This window comes from Austrofundulus limnaeus, unplaced genomic scaffold (genome assembly GCF_001266775.1).
Source record: "Austrofundulus limnaeus strain Quisiro unplaced genomic scaffold, Austrofundulus_limnaeus-1.0 Scaffold42, whole genome shotgun sequence".
In the NCBI taxonomy this organism is placed as follows: domain Eukaryota; kingdom Metazoa; phylum Chordata; class Actinopteri; order Cyprinodontiformes; family Rivulidae; genus Austrofundulus; species Austrofundulus limnaeus.
In genome coordinates this window covers 556,283-576,151 of record NW_013952444.1, presented here as the reverse complement: position 1 = coordinate 576,151, position 19,869 = coordinate 556,283, and the positions used below count along the sequence as shown (strand labels likewise).

Genomic DNA, 19,869 nt, shown 5'->3' with positions numbered 1-19,869 from the left:
ACACACACACACACACACACACACACACACACACACACACACACACACACACACACACCTCCTCTGCTGCCTCTCCTAACAATGGCCTGTGAACTCTGACACGTCTGCACTCAGCATGCTGCCCTCATTTTAATTGCATCAAATGTTTCTTTTTATTTCCTCAAATCTAACTTCAGGACTGCTACAGATCTTTCTTTTTTCTGTTGAATTAAATTTCTTCAAAAATGAAATTCAATAATATTAAAAGTTACCTTAGAGTTTCATAATTATTGTGCTTGAAAAAGCTACGACACAAACAAAAAGTTTAAATTCTGTCTTTAAGTTACTTGATATAACTATGATTTCAGTTAGTGTGTAATATATTTTGATTTTATTAAGACCTGTCCCCCCCTGGAAAAAATCATTTCAATTTTAATGTTCTTTTTTTTCCTGCAGGAACCCAAATGATGCAGAAATGTGTCTCTTGTGGTCTGAAAGTGTGCCCAGCTCCTGTGTTCCTCAGGGATATGAGAACCACAGCTTCATCAGCCAGGATGGGCAGAAACGCAGCATCCTCTCCATCACTTCATGTCAGTGCCAGGAGTGAACACAGCGCCCTCTGCTGGAGAACTGCTCTTAACTGTGGCTTTCAAAGACTGGACCACGAGGCAAAAAAAAAAAAAAAAAATGAAGGGGAAAAAAACATAAATTCTGGTCTTTTAGGGCCACTCTCCTGCATGTTTTAATGGTTTCGCTTCACTTTGTCGGGTCTTCATGTTCTGCAGCAGCTTGTTAATCACCTATTCATTCAAATCAGCAGAGAAGCATCTCAAGTTATGATATAGCTATCAAAAAGAAAACGTTGCAAACAAGTTCTATTTAATCAAACAAGATATCAGGGATAAAATAAAGAAAATGGACAAGAAAAAAAATCTAAAATTTGACACACCGGTTTTGAATGAGAGAGTGATGAAGAGGCAGAACATGAAGCTCTGCAGAAAAACAGACAAACTAAAACATGCAGAGCAGGAGCCTTCAAGGACCGGACACCGCTTACTTAAAAAAAAAGCTAAGTAATTGTATATTATGTGTTATATGTACAGATGATAATTTTGTAAATTTAATACATTTTGTCCTATTCTTGGGTGTCCTGAAAGGTGCTTTATAAATAAAATGCATTATTATTATTATTATTATTATGTAATTATGTTAGAAAAACTTTAAACTGACAATAAATAAAATGTAAAAACATGAGATCCCAAAGTGCTTATGGTAAATGATTCAAGATGAACAAAAATAGTGAGATTTTCTGTGTGCTCTTCTTTTGTGTACATTTTTGTGTAAGTATAGTTCTGTTTTTAGTTTATGTGCATCTAAATTTATTGTTTCAGATGAAAAATACATTTAAAATGAAATCCAGTGTGGTTTTGATGTCTGCAGCTTTCACACTCATTTTAGCAGCAAAATGCTTCTTTTGTTCCACGTTGAGAGTAAAATAAGTTGTGCAATAAAATCCTGAGTTTAGTCAAAATAAATCTTGAAGAGGACAAAAATAAGTGTGGCTTTAAAACAACACACGTGCAGGTCCTCTTTAACTTCATATTGTGGTGTGAAAAAAACACTTCCTTGTCACGTTTCACTTAAAAAGAAACGCTTTATTGCTCTTCTGCATGCTGTGACGACAAGAAAAAAATCTTTGATCTCCTGCAAGTTTATTGCAGTGAAGAAAACGTTTTTTTTTTCCAGCCCGGCACAATTTGCTCGTGCGTAATTGTGCGTAAAGATCAAAGGACGCAAATGGCACAGAGAAAACACTGGAATCCCAGAATAAAAAGTATTAGTGGATATTTTTTAAACAAATCAAGCCTCGTGATAGAAACTTTGTGCTAATTTTTCTGAGTGGGTTAAACTGGTGGGGTTCACCGAGCTGAGGAAATGGATGTAAAGTCGCGCCACAAGTAAAGGCGTTTAAAAATGAAATAAACTGGATGATTATTCAGCTGGAACTGGATAAACAGTTATGTTTATCCAAGTGTAGCCAGTAACACCTGTGTCTTTACAGAAGTAATTGGTTTCCACTTAAAACAATGTGGCCCATTGTTCCAAATTAATGGATTCATTGACGCGCGGCTGACCCCCCACAGAGAGCGCTCCGGTTCCGTTCAAGGTTTGGACATTTTCTGCTCTTTATTCTCACAAATCATATCAAACTTGTTGTAAAATAGAGAAACATTCCTTTATATTTACGAATCCAGTTTATTCAAACCTGACAGCATTGTTTGAGCTTTCTCTTTGCCAGACATGAAGACAAAGGCTTTGAATTAAATCTCCAAACAGGTTCACACCTTGTTAACGCCGCCATTACTCTTCCTTTTACATTTGCTGATTGGTGATTTACATTTGCGGCCAAATAGCATCTTTACTGCTGTTTACCCAGGCTTGGGGGGGCAAAGATGAGAGGAACCGGGGGCGGATTTGATATAAAAAGTCGAACCTCCGGGAGTTAACAGTCAATCCCAACTCCAAGAACAAGAGACTGATGAACCGGGAGACTTCTCACTCAACAAAGATGTTGCTGTTTGTGATCAGATTCGCCATTTTCTTGCGCGTCAGCTCAGCGTGGCCTTCGCTCAGCCACCAGGAGGATGATTTTACCTCCGAGGACGAGCCGGAGGAGGTCCGCTCCGCGGCCATCAAGAGGCTTTTGGAGGTCTTTGGAATGGAGGACCCTCCTGCGGTCCATGGACACAAACAGCCGCCTCAGTACATGCTGGATCTGTACAACACGGTTGCTGATGTGGACGGTGTGACCAAGGACCCCTATCTGCTGGAGGGGAATACTGTGCGCAGCTTCTTTGACAAATGTGAGATCTGTTTTTAGTCTGAGGAGTTCCTTATGAACTAAAAAAAAAAAAAAAAAAAAAAAAAAAAAAAAGAAGATAAAATAAATCCATTACCTGTTCTGGTGTCTAATGGTGAGTTTTCTTTTCTTTTCAGTGCGCAGTGAACAGGTGGAGTTCAGGTTCAATTTGTCAATAGTTGCAAGAACAGAGAAGGTTCTCACCGCAGAGCTTCATCTCTTCAAGCTGCGCCCTCAGACATCATCCAGCAGACATCACTTCTGTCAGGTATTAAAACAACTGTTTAAGAAAAAAATGTATCTTTACCTGCCTTCTTTCTGACACACTGGCTGCTGCATCACACAGGTCAGTGTTTATCAGCTCCTGGACAACAGAAAGACCAACAGCACGCAGGGGAGGAAGCTGCTGTCCTCTCGGCTGGTCCCCGTCCACTCCACGGGTTGGGAAGTGTTCACCATCACACAAGCTGTAAGGATCAAGACTCGCTTTCCAAACCAGTGATTAAAAAAAAAAAAGAACACGTGCTTTAACTTTTGTTTTTGGTTTAATCAAGGTCCGCTCCTGGATGCAGGATGAAGGCAGCAACCTGGGGCTCCAAGTGGTGGTTCGGAGTCTGGGAGGAAGCCAGGTGGACCTGAAGCTGGTCCGCTTTGCTTCGGGGCGACACCACCACCAGAGCAAGCAGCCCATGCTGGTTCTTTTCACCGATGACGGCCGCCGCTCTGCTACGCTCGAGAGTCAGAGTAAGACTTGTGACCATTTTGTTGTTTCTTTCTGATGGTGACTGTTCTCTGGTGGTCTATTTGCTGACCAACAGGGTTATGTGTACTCTTTATATTGTCCAAATCAGTGGTGGATCTAGGATTTTTCAGTGTACGGGGGCCATCAAGGGGCCACAGTATTCATAGAGGGGCCAAGTATTTGTTCAACATGCCTGCACACAAATCCCCAGTTTTTGTAAGGTGTATAAATTTAATTAATCACATATGTTCAGAGACACTTGTAAAAGCTCAAACTGTAAAAAATCCTTATTAATTTTACATGCATTTTTACTGTACATGAATAAAATACTCTCAAACACACAACATGTGAGAAAATCCAGCCATTGTTGTCAGTTAAAATACTCTTTCTACAGTTCAAATTGAAAAAGACTTGTGTAAGCTTGCTTCTTCCTGGACTTTCCTTTTTGACTCATTAGCGCCACTACTGTTTGGAAGTTGAACTGCAACCACTCTTGGGCAAAGGACAGATGAGTGACAGGACAGGGGCACTTCATCAGATTTCAGATGGGGTTAATGCCCCTGTGCCCCCACCCCTAGAACCGCCCCTCGTACAAATAATAAATGAATTTTCTAAGGAGAATCAGCATTTGTCATAGTTGACATCAAACTTTTGGAAAGATCGACTCCTCTGCTTCCTATGCATTAAAGAAAATGAAATGTGTCACTTCTAACTCCTAAAACCTGCTTCCTCTTTCAGATCCCCATGAGGTCATTTCCACTTCCATCCTCCCACAGATCTCCATGTCAGGCTCGCCGTCCCGCAGCGCTCGCTCCCTGGACCACGTGGACGAGGAAGGCCGGCTGAAGCCCTGCCAGCGCCTGCCTCTGTACGTCGACTTCGAGGAGATCGGCTGGTCGGGCTGGATCGTGTCTCCCCGGGGTTACAACGCCTATCACTGCAAGGGCTCCTGCTCCTTCCCTCTGGGTCAGAACATGAAACCGACCAACCACGCCACCGTCCAGTCCATCATCAACGCCCTGAAGCTGATCAGAGGCATCCAGACGCCGTGCTGCGTGCCCGACAAGCTGTTTTCCATCAACTTGCTCTACTTTGATGACGACGAGAACGTCGTTCTGAAACAATACAACGACATGGTGGCTGGAAGCTGCGGCTGCCACTGAACGCAGACTGTTTCTGCTGTGTGAACACACAGACACTAAAATAATGTACATTCAGTTTTTATTTGTAGACAACCTTTTTCCCTTCGACCCTGAAATCATAAGTAATGTGCGAAATTGTATGTTGGACATTGTAGTATATGTAAATATTCATAAATAATAATAATATATGACTGTGATGGAAGTGATGTCCAGTGAAATATGTAAATGTGTATATTTTATTTTTCTGCTTTTTTACTGATTTAGGCAAAAATAATAAATGATTTATAAAAAAAAGTGATGCGTGAGTTTTTTTAAAGAGTTTCACACAAAAACGGCTTTTGAAAATGGTTTGAAATAAAACTGCACTTCTCATATGCAAAGCTGAAAAAAAATTCGCTCTTGGTATATTTTTGAAAATGAGCATGATAAAACTTATTTTCTACATAAACAAAACCCAACTTGTCTCTCATTAAAACTTCTTTTTAGCACATGACAAAACCCTGCCTCTGCAGACTGTAACCCGAGAGCTGAGCGAGGCGTTGGCCATAGAGTGGCACTAAAGGGGGTTGAAACCACCTGGCATGATTCTGGACGACAGCCCTTATTCATCGTCAGAGGGGCTGCTATTCACAATGAAGAAAACGATGAAATGCTGCCATTATAGTGGCAACCAAAGGGCCCGGCTGCGGCTCGAAACCCGATCTCCACTTTGGCTCTGGCCTCCTTTTGTCCCAGTTTTTCATATCTGACTTGGCCACCATAAAAAAAAGAAGGTTCACTCGGTGCTGCAGCAGCAATGGAGCTGAGGCTTGGTGTTTGTTCGCTCAGACATGGGGAATAAACAAACAATCTTCACAGCACAGCAGCTGGATGCCTATCAGGTCAGTGTCACGATTGCCTCCGTCTGAAATAGATCCGCTCTTGTCACTCATTGTGCGACATGTTTGTTAAAGATTATTTTAAATGCACTGTTTTACTTGCAAAAAAAGACTGTCCTGTGATGCATCCTTCAGGTGTGGAGCTCAATGTGAGCCTGGATGTCTATTGATCTGATTTTGCTTCACAATTCTTCTTTTTACTTAACCAGGAAAAAAACCTTTAAGCTTTAACACTTTTTTTTTTTACAAAAGGCCAGGTAGCAGCTCAAAACAAAGCACACACCTTGATAAAAACTTTACATGCCAGCAGGCCTTATAATCAGTAGCAGAAATCCTCAATCAGAACATTTTTATCCAGATGTTTGTGCATTTTGATGAGTCACAAAATGTAAATGCAGGCAGTTTTGGAGCTCATTTTAAGCATGTGGGTCAGCATATTTAAATGTTTACCTAACGCAGTACCTTGCAGTACCTATAAAGGAACAAACCATGTGAACCAAGAAAGCAGCCAATTGTGTTTTTTTAAAGGATGTAGACGCGAAGGAAGAAGCCAAAAATAACTTTGTATACAGAATTATTTTATTTACAGAATTATTTGCATTCAGACACTGCATCAATCTCTGAACTGCAAAGAAAAGTAACAGATAAAACAAGAATTTCCATTTTGTGCTGAAGAGCAAAGCAAATTCAGTCTTGGCATCAAAAATTAGTCTTGAATTGCCTGAAAAAATGCTGACAGGGATTAAGAGATTGTTTTAGCTTATGACAAACCTGTTGAGCTGTAGGTAAAGTACATCACAGTATCGTCAGCATAAAATGAAAACTAGGGTTCGATACATCATATTTTGGATTGCTAATGTATAAATAAACAAAAGTGACCCCAGATCTAAGCCTTGAGGAACACCTTTAGCTATATTAGGAAAGGATATTTATATCAAGTCTCTCAACTCTGTTGAAATTTGTATTTTTCAGTTTTATTTTTCATCACAAAAACAACCTCTCTTACAGAGTTTACTAAATAACCTAAATTTCCTGCCATGATCTATTTGTTTTTGCAGGATTGCACATACTTTACAAGAAAGGAAATTCTCAGGTGAGCATACCGTTTTTGTTTGTTCACTTGTTTTTGTCTCATTGACCTACACCAAAGTGCTGAAAAATCATAACATTATGTTTTTAAAATATCCTAATTTAGGAGTTTCCTCCAATGAAATGCAGGCAAATTTTTGCCAGTTCTGCACAAAAACAAACGGTAAAGCTCTAAAGTTACATTGGTGGAGTTCTGCTGCTGTGAGGCAGGTTGTCTCTGAGATCACTTGCTGTTATAAACTGTCCTCTAAGAACTTTATGTGCTTTTTAAGCTTCCACTGACAAAGCTTCCACTGACAGCTCATTCATGGAGCAAATTGACATCACCAAATATATTTGGCAATTTGAGACTGAAAGTGAATTTCTGAAACCTTTCCAGACTCTTCTACCGCTATCGGGATTTGGCCCCGCAGCTCGTTCCTCTTGACTACACCAAGCAGCCAGATGTGAAGTTACCATACGAGCTGATCGGCAGCATGCCAGAGCTGAAGGTAGACCCAGTGGACCAGTACAAACCCTGCAGACCCGCTCCACTCCCCCGCGCTTCTGTTCCTGATCCATAATTAATGAGCAACTAATCGACAGAATTCTTTGAAAGGTTATACGTTACCCGACTCTTTTAAACTTGAAGAATGCCAGTGGGTCCCTGAGGGCACCCTTGGTAGGAATGGAACAATTATATGCCTCTTTACGCAAACACAGCAAGGTAAACATGTTTATTGTTTACTGACAGGAGCTGAGCATGGGGGATGGGGCTGCTCTAAACTAATAATGCAAATTGTGCCACTTAGAGCTATCTTTAAGTACTATGTAAACTCAAAATTTAGCATTATCTCATATTCAGGCCTAAGTCAAAAGTTTTAGGGTCTCCGGTAACTTCATGAGTTTCTAAGGTTGATTGTTTTAGATTTAATCAGATCTCCCTAAAAATTCTGTTTTCTGATCAGGACAACCCATTTCGCCAGAGGATCGCTGAGGTTTTCTCTGAGGACGGACAGGGAAACATGACCCTGGACGACTTCTTGGACATGTTTTCGGTTCTCAGTGAGATGGCTCCCCGTGACCTCAAGGCCTACTATGCTTTCAAAATTTATGGTGAATAATGTTTCTGTTTTACCACATAAGGCCCTCTTACTAGACGGAGAGGTTGCATACATATAACAAGGTCAATGTCAAAAACTACAAAATACGAGCTGCAGGGGCATCTAGGATTGGTGACTCAGAGTAGGATCACAACCTCTCTCTGTGATTTAACATAATCTTTATTTATGTAAAGATTTCAACAACGACGACTTCCTCTGCAAGTCGGACCTGGAGAAGACCCTGAACAAGCTGACTCGTAACGAGCTGACGGAGGAGGAGGTGAGGATGGTGTGCGAGAAGGTGATCGATGAGGCCGACTTGGACAACGATGGGCGCCTCTCGCTCGAAGACTTCCAGCACATGATAGTCAGAGCTCCAGATTTCCTCAGGTAAACCAGCGGAGGCAGGTGAATACAAACGTCTGACACTGATTAGATCTAATTTCAGGTTGTCGTTTTGGTTCACAGCACCTTCCACATAAGGATTTAAGGAATTCATGGGATTTCAAGAAGAGCCCAAACGAATGGACTGAAAATCTTCACAAAGACTTTACATCTTGTTCAAACCTCTTAATTTAGGTAAAAGGAGCTTTTTATTTCTGGTAAGTTCTTGTAGAAATAATGCGCTGTTCAAAAATGGCATGTCTGAATAAAAGCAGGAATCCACTTGGATGTCTAACAAAACTTTATTCTCATCTGACTCCAATCAGTTTCAGACAGCATTCAGCACAGCAGTCAGACCTCAGCCTTGAACTAAAACACAAACAAAACAGCCCAGTCTGTCCAGGCTGGATCTGACAGTGTGTCTGCAAAACACTAACAACTTCCCTAAATATGAATTGACCTTATAACCTCTCCAGGCTCTTCCTGGTTACACCCCTGAAGGTGGTACCATTTTACGTCTGACGTAGAACTCATTTTTTTGTTTAGGCTAGAGAGAGAACACATGATAACACAACTCTCATTCTTTAAACTTAAAGGCTGCAATGATCAGGAAGTATAAAATACAAAACTGCATCTTACATTTAGTTAATCATTTACCAAATTTCCTCCATTCTCCTAAACCAAGTCATTTAAACTCAAAACTTGAATCACATTCAGAGCTGATTTAAATCTACAGAACTAAAAACAGCAGGAGGTTTGGCTAATCCATCGAGACAGGCTTCATTAATTTTAACCGTCAACAGGAGATTTGTTTTGTATCTAATGGAGTTTGGTTACACTGAGCTATAAAGGAAACACGTGACAGAATATTGGCTCTCAATGGGCCGATGAGGGGGTACAGTTTGTCCAGCTGAGGCCCGGGGTCAAATGAAAGCTGTTGGTCAATGAAAACACTGAAACAAACTGGATGGAGGTGTAAAACTGTACTGTTGAACTGGGAACACGTCACCTCTCCCCACACATTAGGATTTTTCGACAAAGTTCCCGGAGAGCTGAGATTGCAGTGTGAACCTTCAGGGGCTTTGAATTGTTTCTTTTAAATGAGCCTTTATTTAACCAGGTAAATCCCATTGAGATCTCATTTGTAAGGAAGGCCTGAAGGCAGCCTAACATGCATCATTTTTGGTCTGTGTTAGAAAACTGGAGAACAAACTGGAAAACACATGCAAGCACAAGGAGAACATGTAAACTCCGCACAGAGAACCCTGGTCTGATCAGGAGATTGAATCCAGGACCTTCTTGCTGTGAGGCATCTGCGCTAACCACTGAACCATTGTGCTGCACTGTTTTATCAATCAGAGACCTCATTTAACAAGAAAAAGCTGAAAACATTCATTCGTTATCTTTTACCTGCTTTGTCCTTTCAGGGTCGGTGGGGTGGGGGGTCACACGTTTCTATATTCTTGTTTTGTGAATTGAACTCGTTTCCATTCAGATTCCCAGGATTTAAAGTCTTTTGTGTCAGCTGAGAGCAAACATGTTCCTCAGTGAAAATGTGTTGCATCCTGACCTGTGCTATTATATTACTGTTATATTAGGTTTATAGTAACTAATTACTTTTACTTTGTTACGGTACTCAAGTAATTTTTTTTGAGGATTTGTAATTTGTTATACTTTTACTTGTATTTCGTTATATTTAAAACCTAAAAATGATACTTTTAAATCTGTACTTTAACATTTAACACCTACAAAACTAAACATGACAGAACTCATCATGAAAGGCGAAAAGTTGTGAAAGTTGTTTATACACTTCATGTCAACTGGTTCCACTAAACTTAGTAAATATGAAGCATGAAGAAAATATGTAAAATGCTCAGTTTACTCAACCTGGTTTAGTGGAGCTAGTTTGATTAAGTAAATTCAACAGTTTATTTCTTAGAAAGTGTGTAAAAGTATTTTTACTTTTACTTTCCTGATGTTTGTGAACAGGTTTTAGGACTTTTACTTAAGTACTTTTCTCATCAGTGAAATGTATTTTTACCAGTCATTTTCTGTTAAGGTATTTTTACTTTTACTTAGTTTTTTTTCAAGTACTTTATAGACCTCTGAATGTTAAAGACCTTATATTACTATATATGTGGTGGTTTGGATGGAAATCAGCCTGTGGCTGATATTTGTAACAGAAAGCGTTGTATTAAAATAGATCTAAGCATCTCTAGAAAGATAAAGAGAGGAGGAGGTGTGGGGGTGGATTAAATGAAGTGATGCTGAAATCAAGAATTAAGCAAGTCATTTGGTCTTTTGTGGTAATTTATTTTAAAATATAGTAAGTTATAAGAAATAAATACTATAGCAGGTGACAAGTTCAACAGACCTTCATGCATCTGTATAACTTGCGGCAACAGTGAAAACAAAACAGGAAGCATATTGCACTCATCTGAGCATAATATGAAGCAGATCATCTGGCACAAATTCCTTCATTTAGACAAGATCAGGACCTTATCAATGACCTTATTATTCAGTAATCAAAACAGAACATGCTTATCTGACAGTATTCATAGCACATTTAAATCCACAAGTATGACGTTTTATTTCAGTAACACAAGGCATGAAATGCTCTTTGGAATAAGTAACATAAAATAAACTGTATTTATACACTCACCGGCCACTTTATTAGGTACACCACGCTAGTAACGGGTTGGACCCCCTTTTGCCTTCAGAACTGCCTCAATTCTTCGTGGCATAGATTCAACAAGGTGCTGGAAGCATTCCTCAGAGATTTTGGTCCATTTTGACATGATGGCATCACACAGTTGCCGCAGATTTGTCGGCTGCACATCCATGATGCGAATCTCCCGTTCCACCACATCCCAAAGATGCTCTATTGGATTGAGATCTGGTGACTGTGGAGGCCATTTGAGTACAGTGAACTCATTGTCATGTTCAAGAAACCAGTCTGAGATGATTCCAGCTTTATGACATGGCGCATTATCCTGCTGAAAGTAGCCATCAGATGTTGGGTACATTGTGGTCATAAAGGGATGGBCATGGTCAGCAACAATACTCAGGTAGGCTGTGGCGTTGCAACGATGCTCAATTGGTACGGAGGGGCCCAAAGAGTGCCAAGAAAAGATTCCCCACACCATGACACCACCACCACCAGCCTGAACCGTTGATACAAGGCAGGATGGATCCATGCTTTCATGTTGTTGACGCCAAATTCTGACCCTACCATCCGAATGTCGCAGCAGAAATCGAGACTCATCAGACCAGGCAACGTTTTTCCAATCTTTTCTTGTCCAATTTCGATGAGCTTGTGCAAATTGTAGCCTCAGTTTCCTGTTCTTAGCTGAAAGGAGTGGCACCCGGTGTGGTCTTCTGCTGCTGAAGCCCATCTGCCTCAAAGTTCGACGTACTGTGCGTTCAGAGATGCTCTTCTGCCTACCTTGGTTGTAACGGGTGGTTATTTGAGTCACTGTTGCCTTTCTATCAGCTCGAACCAGTCTGCCCATTCTCCTCTGACCTCTGGCATCAACAAGGCATTTCCGCCCACAGGACTGCCGCTCACTGGATGTTTTTTCTTTTTCGGACCATTCTCTGTAAACCCTAGAGATGGTTGTGCGTGAAAATCCCAGTAGATCAGCGGTTTCTGAAATACTCAGACCAGCCCTTCTGGCACCAACAACCATGCCACGTTCAAAGGCACTCAAATCACCTTTCTTCCCCATACTGATGCTCGGTTTGAACTGCAGGAGATTGTCTTGACCATGTCTACATGCCTAAATGCACTGAGTTGCCACCATATGATTGGCTGATTAGAAATTAAGTGTTAACAAGCAGTTGGACAGGTGTACCTAATAAAGTGGCCGGTGAGTGTATATAATGATGGTAATTTACATATAATGTCATTGTTTCTGTTTAAATAGCATATAAAAACAATAAAAGCTTACCAAAGTGCTTTATAATTCAGCCAAAGAAAAAAGTAAAACTAATAGCGGAAAAAGTGCAGTAAGAAAGCTCAGTCCACACTATCTGTCTGTCCACAAAAACTGGATTCTCAGAACAAGCTGCAGCTGGTCTCTCTCTGAGGCACTTCAGTGCTGCTGCTCTGATGCGAGTCAGTTTCCTGCAGCAAATTAAACACACCATGAAAAACTAATTATTCCACACTGGTCCAAAAGTGGGAAGAACTGCCATAAAATGAATGAAAGTATTGTTTCCACAACCAAACACAGCATATAAGAAACTGTAGCACACTGTGTATTTTCTCACCATTTTTGAGACAAATTTTGACTTCATGTCTCTGGCAAGAGTCAAGAATGCCTGGAAAACCAAATTGAAAAAACTGTCAATTTCCATTATTCTGAAAATAGCTGCACATTAGAAGCACAGGAATAACAGTGAGTATGATTAGCGTATTATTACTGCTAGACAAGGTAAAGATACTGCTGTAATGCACCACTCTAAAAGTCTAGAGAAAATAATAAAGACTGGATGAAGGTGAAAATTACGTCTGAAAGAAAATCTATGATTACACAAAATGCAAGCAAAATGACTAAAAAGAGATCAAAGCAAATTATCTTTAAAAAGGAGCAGCTCACGTTTTCCACATTAATGCTGGACTTTGCACTGGTCTCCTCGAACTTGATCCCATACTCCTGAGTAAGCTGAACAAAAAGAAGGAAATGTGTTAAATCTTAACTGACGTACATTAAAGTGCTTGTTTTACAATAATACCAAGATAAATCGTTAATTATCCAAGTTCTCACCATCTCTCCACTCTCTTTGGACACCTTCCTGTCTTTGTCAAGGTCACATTCATTGCCAAGGAGCATCTTCTCAACATCTGCTGATGCATGCTAAATTAACAAAAGAATTTTTTTTTAAATACATTAAAGTGTTGCACGAGAAACAAAATCTTTTAATGTAGCATAATGAGCATGTAACGGAGGCTACATTACCAGTACATACTTCCTCCATCGCTTTCTTCCAGTCCTTGGTTTTTTTCAAAAGAATACTCATTTGTGATGTCGTACAAAACCATGAAGCCCTGTGAAGGACACATTGTACATACAATAAATACAGTGAAAGAAAATTGTTTCAAAAGGAAGTTAAATTTTGTAGGTTTGGAAAAATAATCACCTTTGCTCCTTTGCAGTGCGGTGCCATGCATTTTATGAAGTAATCAAGACCACATGTATTCCTGAAAGAGTACAATGTAACTGACTTAAATATTATAAGAAAACCATTTGTGGGAACAATAGAATTTTATGTTGCATTTAACAATAAGGTAGTTGGTTTATTTTGAATAGAAATTCTGAACGTAAACTAAACTTTTCACTAGCAGATGGTGGAGGTGTTGGTTGTGACCTCTTACTGAGTTTCACACATCTGCCTTTGATTTTTCAGCCACAATAAGGCACAAATGCATTCTTAAAAATCACTATTTTATTGCAGAAGTTAACAGGAGACCTTATTTAAATAAAATCAGCTGTTAAAGCTTTATTCTTTTAAACATTGATGAACTTTCATAAGGTTTTGTAGTGCCTCATGTTTGGAAGTCTGTTTGTACTTTTACTAAGGAAAAAAAATGAATAAACACTGTCCTGATGTTATTTATTCATTCAGGGTTCTTTAAAAACAGACAAAAAACCCACCATATCTCTAACTTTATCTTCTTGCCGTCGAGCTCTATTGTCTTTAAGATGAAGGAAGCGCCTACAGAAAACAAAGTTGTTGTTTATTTATATATCTTTAAGTGTATTCATCATCAGTTTTACACACAGACACACATATCCTGATGAATAACACCAAGCCAACGTTCTTTATATTAGAACTGGAGACCAGATTAATGCCATCCAGAGGAAGTGAAAGGCTGCAAAAATTTTTGCTAAGATGTTCAGGTCCAAAAACCACAACCTCTGTTTTATCTGAATTTAGAAGCAGAAAATTAAGAGTTATCCAAGTTTTTATGTTTTTGTCATGCTTGTAACTGATTGGATTAATCAGGTATCATCAGCATAACAATGGAAGCATTTATAAAGTAAAGATGATTGGGCCAAGCACTGAAACCTGAGGAACTCCATGGCTAACTCTGGTGCAAGAATATTCATTGTTAACATTAACAAACTGGAATTTGTCAATTAAATATGATTTAAAGGGGCAATGTCATGTAAAATCAACATTTTTGAGTTGTATATCATGTTATAATGTTATACTCTCATAAAAACATGCCCAAAGTCTTAATCTTGTAGCGTTTTTAGGAAGCCATGCTGAGGAGAAAAACAACATGTGGGGACCAGAAATGCCCTTTGGTACCAGAAACACCCCTAGGACTTGTCTTTTAGCCGAACTTCCTCGTGGCATAGCGCACCCCCTCCCCACTCCCTCCCCACACACCCCACCCATGACTCCTGCAGGCTCTGGGTGAAACTGAAAGTGAAACCTAACTGTCTGCTGAGCTCTCAGCATTAGTTCTCACTCATTGAAGCTCTTTTCAGATTAAAAATACTTTTAAAGGAAATGTATTCTCAGATGCCAAGTAAAGTGCATCATAGCGCACGTGCAACCCCCCAAAGGTGACATATACAGTACTTATGGTATAGTATTTCAATATATGCCTGAGAAACACATAATATTGGCCCTTTAAACCATTTTAGAGCTGTTCCTGTAATCCCAATATCAAGTTCAAGTCTACGTAATAAAATATTGTGATCAGTTGCATCAAGCATTGAGATCTAACAGGACAAGAATGGACACAAGTCCACTGTCTGAGGCCGAGAATATCATTAGTAATTTTCTGTTTCTGTGCTATGATGAGCTCTAAACCCTGACTGAAACTCCTCATATAATTTCTATCAAGATGTTCACATATTTGCAACTATTTTCTCAAGAATTTTTTTTAATGAATGGGAGATTAGATATAGGTCTATAATTGGCCAGAACTCCTGATGCTTCTTAAGTATAAGTTTAATTACAGCAACCTTAAAGCTCTGTGGTACATAACCATTCATTAGAGACAACTTAATATATCTAAAATATGGATATTAATTAYGGGAAATGCTTCTTTGAACAGTCTGGTTGGGATGAGATCTAGCAGACATGTTGATGGTTTGGATGAAGCTATTATTTTAGATAATTCAGACACCTCAACAGGACAACTGTCCAGACATAAATCAGGTTCTAGTGACACTAAAGCTGCCTCATCTGACAGAGAATCAGAGACAATAGCAGAAAGGTTGTTGTGAATTTTATTTCTAAATAATATCTATAAAGAATCTCATGAAGTCATCACTACTTAGAGTTATAGGGATACAGCTCAACAGAGATAGGACTTTTCATATGTCTACATACGGAACAGATAACTGGGATTGTTTTTATTCTCTTCTATTAAAGATTAATATTACTATACAGAACAAAGAGCTATAACTGATAATGACTTAATAGCAAATGGCAGTAGGACAAGCTTGCAGTGACACTGTAACTAAACAACTGAAGTGACAAAAAAAGCTGTTTTGTAAAAATAAAGAGCATCCTGACACAAAAGAAAGTTTAGATCATCTTCCCCCATTAAAAACTAAAAAAATGTAAGCCTTACCTATTGTTGCAAGCATCTGTTTAAAGTCGTCGTTTAAAAACCTGTTGATGACACAAGTCTTCCCGATGTTTTCATATCCGACTAACACTATTTTGAAGAAACAATCGTCCATTCTCGCCATACTTGACATTATTGCGAAAACGCAGAGCACGCACTGGTTTTGTCACTTCCACTGTCGAAACAGTGAATCAAATCAATGCACTGGGAAAAAAACTGTTTTTTTTTTTCATTTCATTTTTTATTAAACCAAAAGTACATATTTACAAATTGTATACATTTGATATGGGTTTAGAAAGTACAGTACAGTTAGGTAGACTCATTTTCCCCCATGTGATGTTTATTCTTACTAATCTCCCCATGAACTTCACAATGGACGGAATGCAAATATGGATGGTAAAATGTGTTTATTAAAACGTGAAAGGAATCTTAAGAGATATGTAAAAAAATTTAAATAAAAGCTGCACTAATCCATGAGATACTGATACAAACTGAGTTCTGCCTCTTCCTGTTACTGACTTAAAGGAGCCGTAAGAGGAAAAGAGCACCGTTTCAGACCATTTCTGCAGAAAAAGCCTTCATAATTCTAAACTAAAGTTGAAACAGAGTTCATGAACGACTGTTTTCTTTTCAGGTCAGTGAAACAGAGCAACAGCAGCCCAGATGTTTGGCTGTACAGGTCAACATGGACGTGTAACAATCACACAAACGCTCAGGTCCACGACTCACGGCTCTGACGAAGCAAACTATTTGGAAACTGAGCGAGACATTTCAGAACATCACAGATTTAAATCCACTCTGGTTTATGTTTTCAGAAAGAAAATACGGACTGAAATTTAAGTCTGGATGTGTATCCAAGAGGTGTCACCTTGCATCAAACTCAAGGGCTACAAATAGTTTTTTTGTTTGTTTGTTTTTTTGGACAAAAAAAGGGCTACAAATAGTATTGGAATCTAAAATACTTCACATGAAAATCTTATATTTTACTCTACATTTGGCAGGCTGTAGCTTAGACACAGAAGCTTCAAACTTATATAATCTATACGTATATACTCTATGGATATCAGTTTATATAAATAATGGAAGTAATACTTCAAAGTGAACAGATACAGTATAAAACCATTAGAGGGAACATTTAGAGAGAAGTGGTGTAAAACTGTACTGTTGAACTGGGAAACTTGTCAGCTCTCACCACACATTAGGATTGCTGGATAAAGTGCCTGGAGAGCTGAGATTACAGCGTGAACCTTCAGCTTTCAGTTGTTTTATCAACCAGAGACATCATTTAGCCTGAACCCAAGCTGAAGAGAAGCTTAAAACAGGGTTTCTATATTCTTATTGCGTTCAGGTTTCCAGGTTTTAAAGGCGATTTTTGTCAGCCGAGAGCAAACGTGGTGAAAATGTGTTACATCCTGAGCTACTCTGCTATTATACTGCTAAATGTTTGCCCAAAGCTTGAGGCTACGACTACTTTATTTGACTGAAATAAGCACCTCTGCTGGATTTTCCTTGAAGCTGTCAAATAAACTTTTGAGTCATATTAGGAGCTTCTCTATACATCTGCACAAACTGGACTTTTTACTTCCTTGCAGAAGTAATTTTTAACTGTTTAGAGAAATATTTCTTAACACACAAGGAAAAAGAAAAAACCTTAAATGTACTCTGAGGTTACCAAAAATATTACAAGTTTGCTACTTCAAATCCTTAAAATGCTCATCTGACACAATATAGACCATGATGCACTGCAAAACTGCCATTTTTTTTCCCACCTGAAGCCTTGTGTAAAATGACTTACGAGGCAGTGATCGGGGCACGCATTTTTCAGTCACATCAAATGATTGTCGACAACCACAAACAGACTAAAAGGACAAACTCAAGCTAATTAAAGGTGGACTTCATATTTGTTGATGTGGTTTCTCAGCTGCCGATATGAAAACGAAGAAAAGTGCAACTCTGCTTCACTGGAGTTCGAGCCTATCAGCCTCTGGTTGACGTTAGTAACAGAAAAAAGGGATAGAGCTCTATTAAAAATCGATCTAAGCATCACACTTCCAAAAAAATACTATAATAAAGCCTTTTTTTTGGTTATAAATCACTGTTGTGCTACCAGTTATGTAAAATATGAGTGCACAGAACAAAGACACTAAAATAAGAAAATATAAGTTCTTTTTTTAGGTGAAAGGGAACATCTGGATCATGCTTATTGCCAATTCTTTTGCCATCTAAGCACTTGGACTCGTGAAGACCCGATCCCCTTACAATGGAAGAGATGGAGCCCTGGAAGCTTTAGAAGAGGAAGAGAGGAGAGGAAGTCCTCCGCTTACGAACAATGGTGGTTTTTGCAGACTGGGAGGACGGGCCATGTTGTTGGGAAGCAAAAGGAAAGGACGAGGAAGTGCTGCAAGAAAGCTCAGTCTATTCATGCCTGGCCACAGACGCTCGGATCCTCAGAGCAAGCTGCAGCGGAAGAAGCTGGTCTTTTTCTGAGGCTCGGAAATTTTGACTCCGTGGCTGCTGCTCTGAGGTGCGTTGGCTTCCTGCAACAGATCCAACACGCCATAAAAGATTAGCGGATGTTGTAAGTAAATACAGCATATTGTTAAAAAAAGTCAAAGAAATTGTAACACAAATTGCCTTTTCTCACCATTTTTGAGTCCATTTTTGACTTGATTTCTCTAGCAAGAGTCAAGAAAGCCTGGGAAACAAAAAAATAAAAAATAAAACTTTTCAGTTTGTCTTTAATTGCTTACTTGTTTTTGCAAAATACTTTTATTGCAATGTCTTATTTAGACATGAAGGCAGATTGCTGTCCGATTAGTGGGAAACAGTACATGTCTGCAAGGGGCTTAAAGGTAAAGATAACGTAATGTTATGCATATAACTACTGTTCCCTGAAGGAAAGGAACGAGGTACAACATCATGTATGGGAACCACGCCCCTGCGTGTCCTGGCTGAAGCCACCTCTAATCACGCCTTTAGGCAGGTGACGTGATGACGACAGATGTCAGGCTCCGCCTGCACATATAAATATTGTCGCATCACCGTCACTCCTTAGTTCAGTAACTGCTCTTCACCGAGCCCAGCTGTGTAGCGGGGCCTCCATGTGTTGTACCTCGTTCCTTTCCTTCAGGGAACAGTAGTTATATGCATAACATTACGTTCCCTTTCAGTCAATTCACTCGGTACAACATCATGTATGGTAAATGGTAAATGGTACTGAACTTATAGAGCGCTTTTCAAGTCCCTCCGGACCCCCAAAGCGCTTTACACTAACAGACATTCACCCATTCACACTCACATTCACACACTGTATGGGACATATATAAACGCCCCGCAGAGCAGCACCAAACTTGGGTCATAATAACATGCTAGTGCAGCACATCAGACCCAGCGGAGAGCACAGAGTGAGCCACCGAGGGGGCTGTCACATCTAAGCGATAYAACTGAACAAATGTGTGCGGTGAAGACCAGCTGGCCGCAACACAGATGTCACTCACAGGTACCCCTTTAAATAGGGCCCAGGATGCTGCTACACCCCTGGTGGAYTGAGCRCTCACACCAGATGGGACTGGGAGGCCCCTGCTGCTGTAAGCTAACGAGATAGCCTCCACAATCCAGTGGGAGAGTCTCTGTCTGGACAGAGCVCTGCCCCTGAGTGGGTTAGCAATACACACAAATAGCTGATCYCATGACCTCACCTCCTGTGTGCGATCAATGTAAATACGCAGTGCACGTAGAGGACACAGAGAATGTAACCTCCTCTGTTCCTCATATGCAAAAGGAGGAGGGTAAAAACTAGAAAGCTCAATGGACATGGAGCTYTAGTMAGAAGGTATCACCTTAGGGAGATACGCTGAGTTTGGATGCAGCACCACCTTGGAGCCATCAGGTGAAAACTGAATACAGGAGGGATTTACAGACAGAGCATGGAGATCCCCGACCCGTTTAACAGTTGTTAGTGCCAATAGCAACACAACTTTATATGAAAGGAACTTCAGATCTACAGACTCCAAGGGCTCAAAAGGGGGGTCACAGAGAGCCTCGAGCACCACAGTAAGATCCCAAGTGGGGATACTGGGTTTAATAACCCAGTATCCCCACTTGGGATCTTACTGTGGT

General features: G+C 39.8%; 6 protein-coding genes across 7 annotated transcripts in view; 3 read left to right on the top strand and 3 right to left on the bottom strand.

The window, feature by feature from the left end:
• Positions 1-1,118, top strand: part of pnhd (pinhead) — a 5,336-nt gene extending 4,218 nt beyond the window's left edge. For both annotated transcript variants that reach the window (XM_014007435.1, XM_014007436.1), the window contains one exon: positions 436-1,118. In XM_014007435.1, coding sequence (XP_013862889.1) covers positions 436-586 — 151 coding nt within the window. In that variant the 3' untranslated portion in view covers positions 587-1,118. The remainder of the gene's footprint in view (positions 1-435) is intronic.
• A 1,049-nt stretch (positions 1,119-2,167) lies between these two features.
• Positions 2,168-5,011, top strand: admp (anti-dorsalizing morphogenic protein). Its single transcript, XM_014007434.1, has 5 exons — positions 2,168-2,843; positions 2,977-3,107; positions 3,186-3,308; positions 3,394-3,583; positions 4,320-5,011. Exons 1-5 carry the CDS (start codon positions 2,519-2,521, stop codon positions 4,742-4,744), a joined length of 1,194 nt encoding a protein of 397 aa, XP_013862888.1. The 5' UTR covers positions 2,168-2,518; the 3' UTR covers positions 4,745-5,011.
• A 424-nt stretch (positions 5,012-5,435) lies between these two features.
• On the top strand, positions 5,436-9,802 carry cib3 (calcium and integrin binding family member 3). The gene is made up of 6 exons (XM_014007440.1): positions 5,436-5,604; positions 6,660-6,694; positions 7,070-7,181; positions 7,638-7,785; positions 7,967-8,162; positions 8,241-9,802. Exons 1-6 carry the CDS (start codon positions 5,554-5,556, stop codon positions 8,260-8,262), a joined length of 564 nt encoding a protein of 187 aa, XP_013862894.1. The 5' UTR covers positions 5,436-5,553; the 3' UTR covers positions 8,263-9,802.
• A 2,199-nt stretch (positions 9,803-12,001) lies between these two features.
• On the bottom strand, positions 12,002-13,965 carry LOC106516877 (ras-related protein Rab-8A). Its single transcript, XM_014007441.1, has 7 exons — positions 13,814-13,965; positions 13,299-13,359; positions 13,128-13,206; positions 12,926-13,015; positions 12,758-12,823; positions 12,429-12,479; positions 12,002-12,282 (listed from the first exon to the last, which is right to left on the bottom strand). The coding sequence occupies exons 3-7, from the start codon at positions 13,176-13,178 to the stop codon at positions 12,214-12,216; spliced, it is 327 nt and encodes a 108-aa protein (XP_013862895.1). The 5' UTR covers positions 13,179-13,206; positions 13,299-13,359; positions 13,814-13,965; the 3' UTR covers positions 12,002-12,213.
• Positions 13,966-15,967: 2,002 nt separating this feature from the next.
• The window catches only part of LOC106516875 (ras-related protein Rab-8A), an 8,423-nt gene continuing 4,521 nt past the window's right edge, over positions 15,968-19,869 (bottom strand). Inside the window, exons 7-8 of the mRNA XM_014007438.1 lie at positions 18,395-18,445; positions 15,968-18,287 (exon numbers count right to left, since the gene is read on the bottom strand). Of these exons, the coding sequence (XP_013862892.1) occupies positions 18,198-18,287; positions 18,395-18,445 (141 nt within the window). The 3' untranslated portion in view covers positions 15,968-18,197. The remainder of the gene's footprint in view (positions 18,288-18,394; positions 18,446-19,869) is intronic.
• LOC106516874 (uncharacterized) lies at positions 19,065-19,838 on the bottom strand (the record flags this gene model as incomplete). The annotated part of the gene is given in 1 exon segment (XM_014007437.1): positions 19,065-19,838. A coding segment is annotated over 1 exon segment (720 nt), but the record flags the coding sequence as incomplete, so codon positions are not given.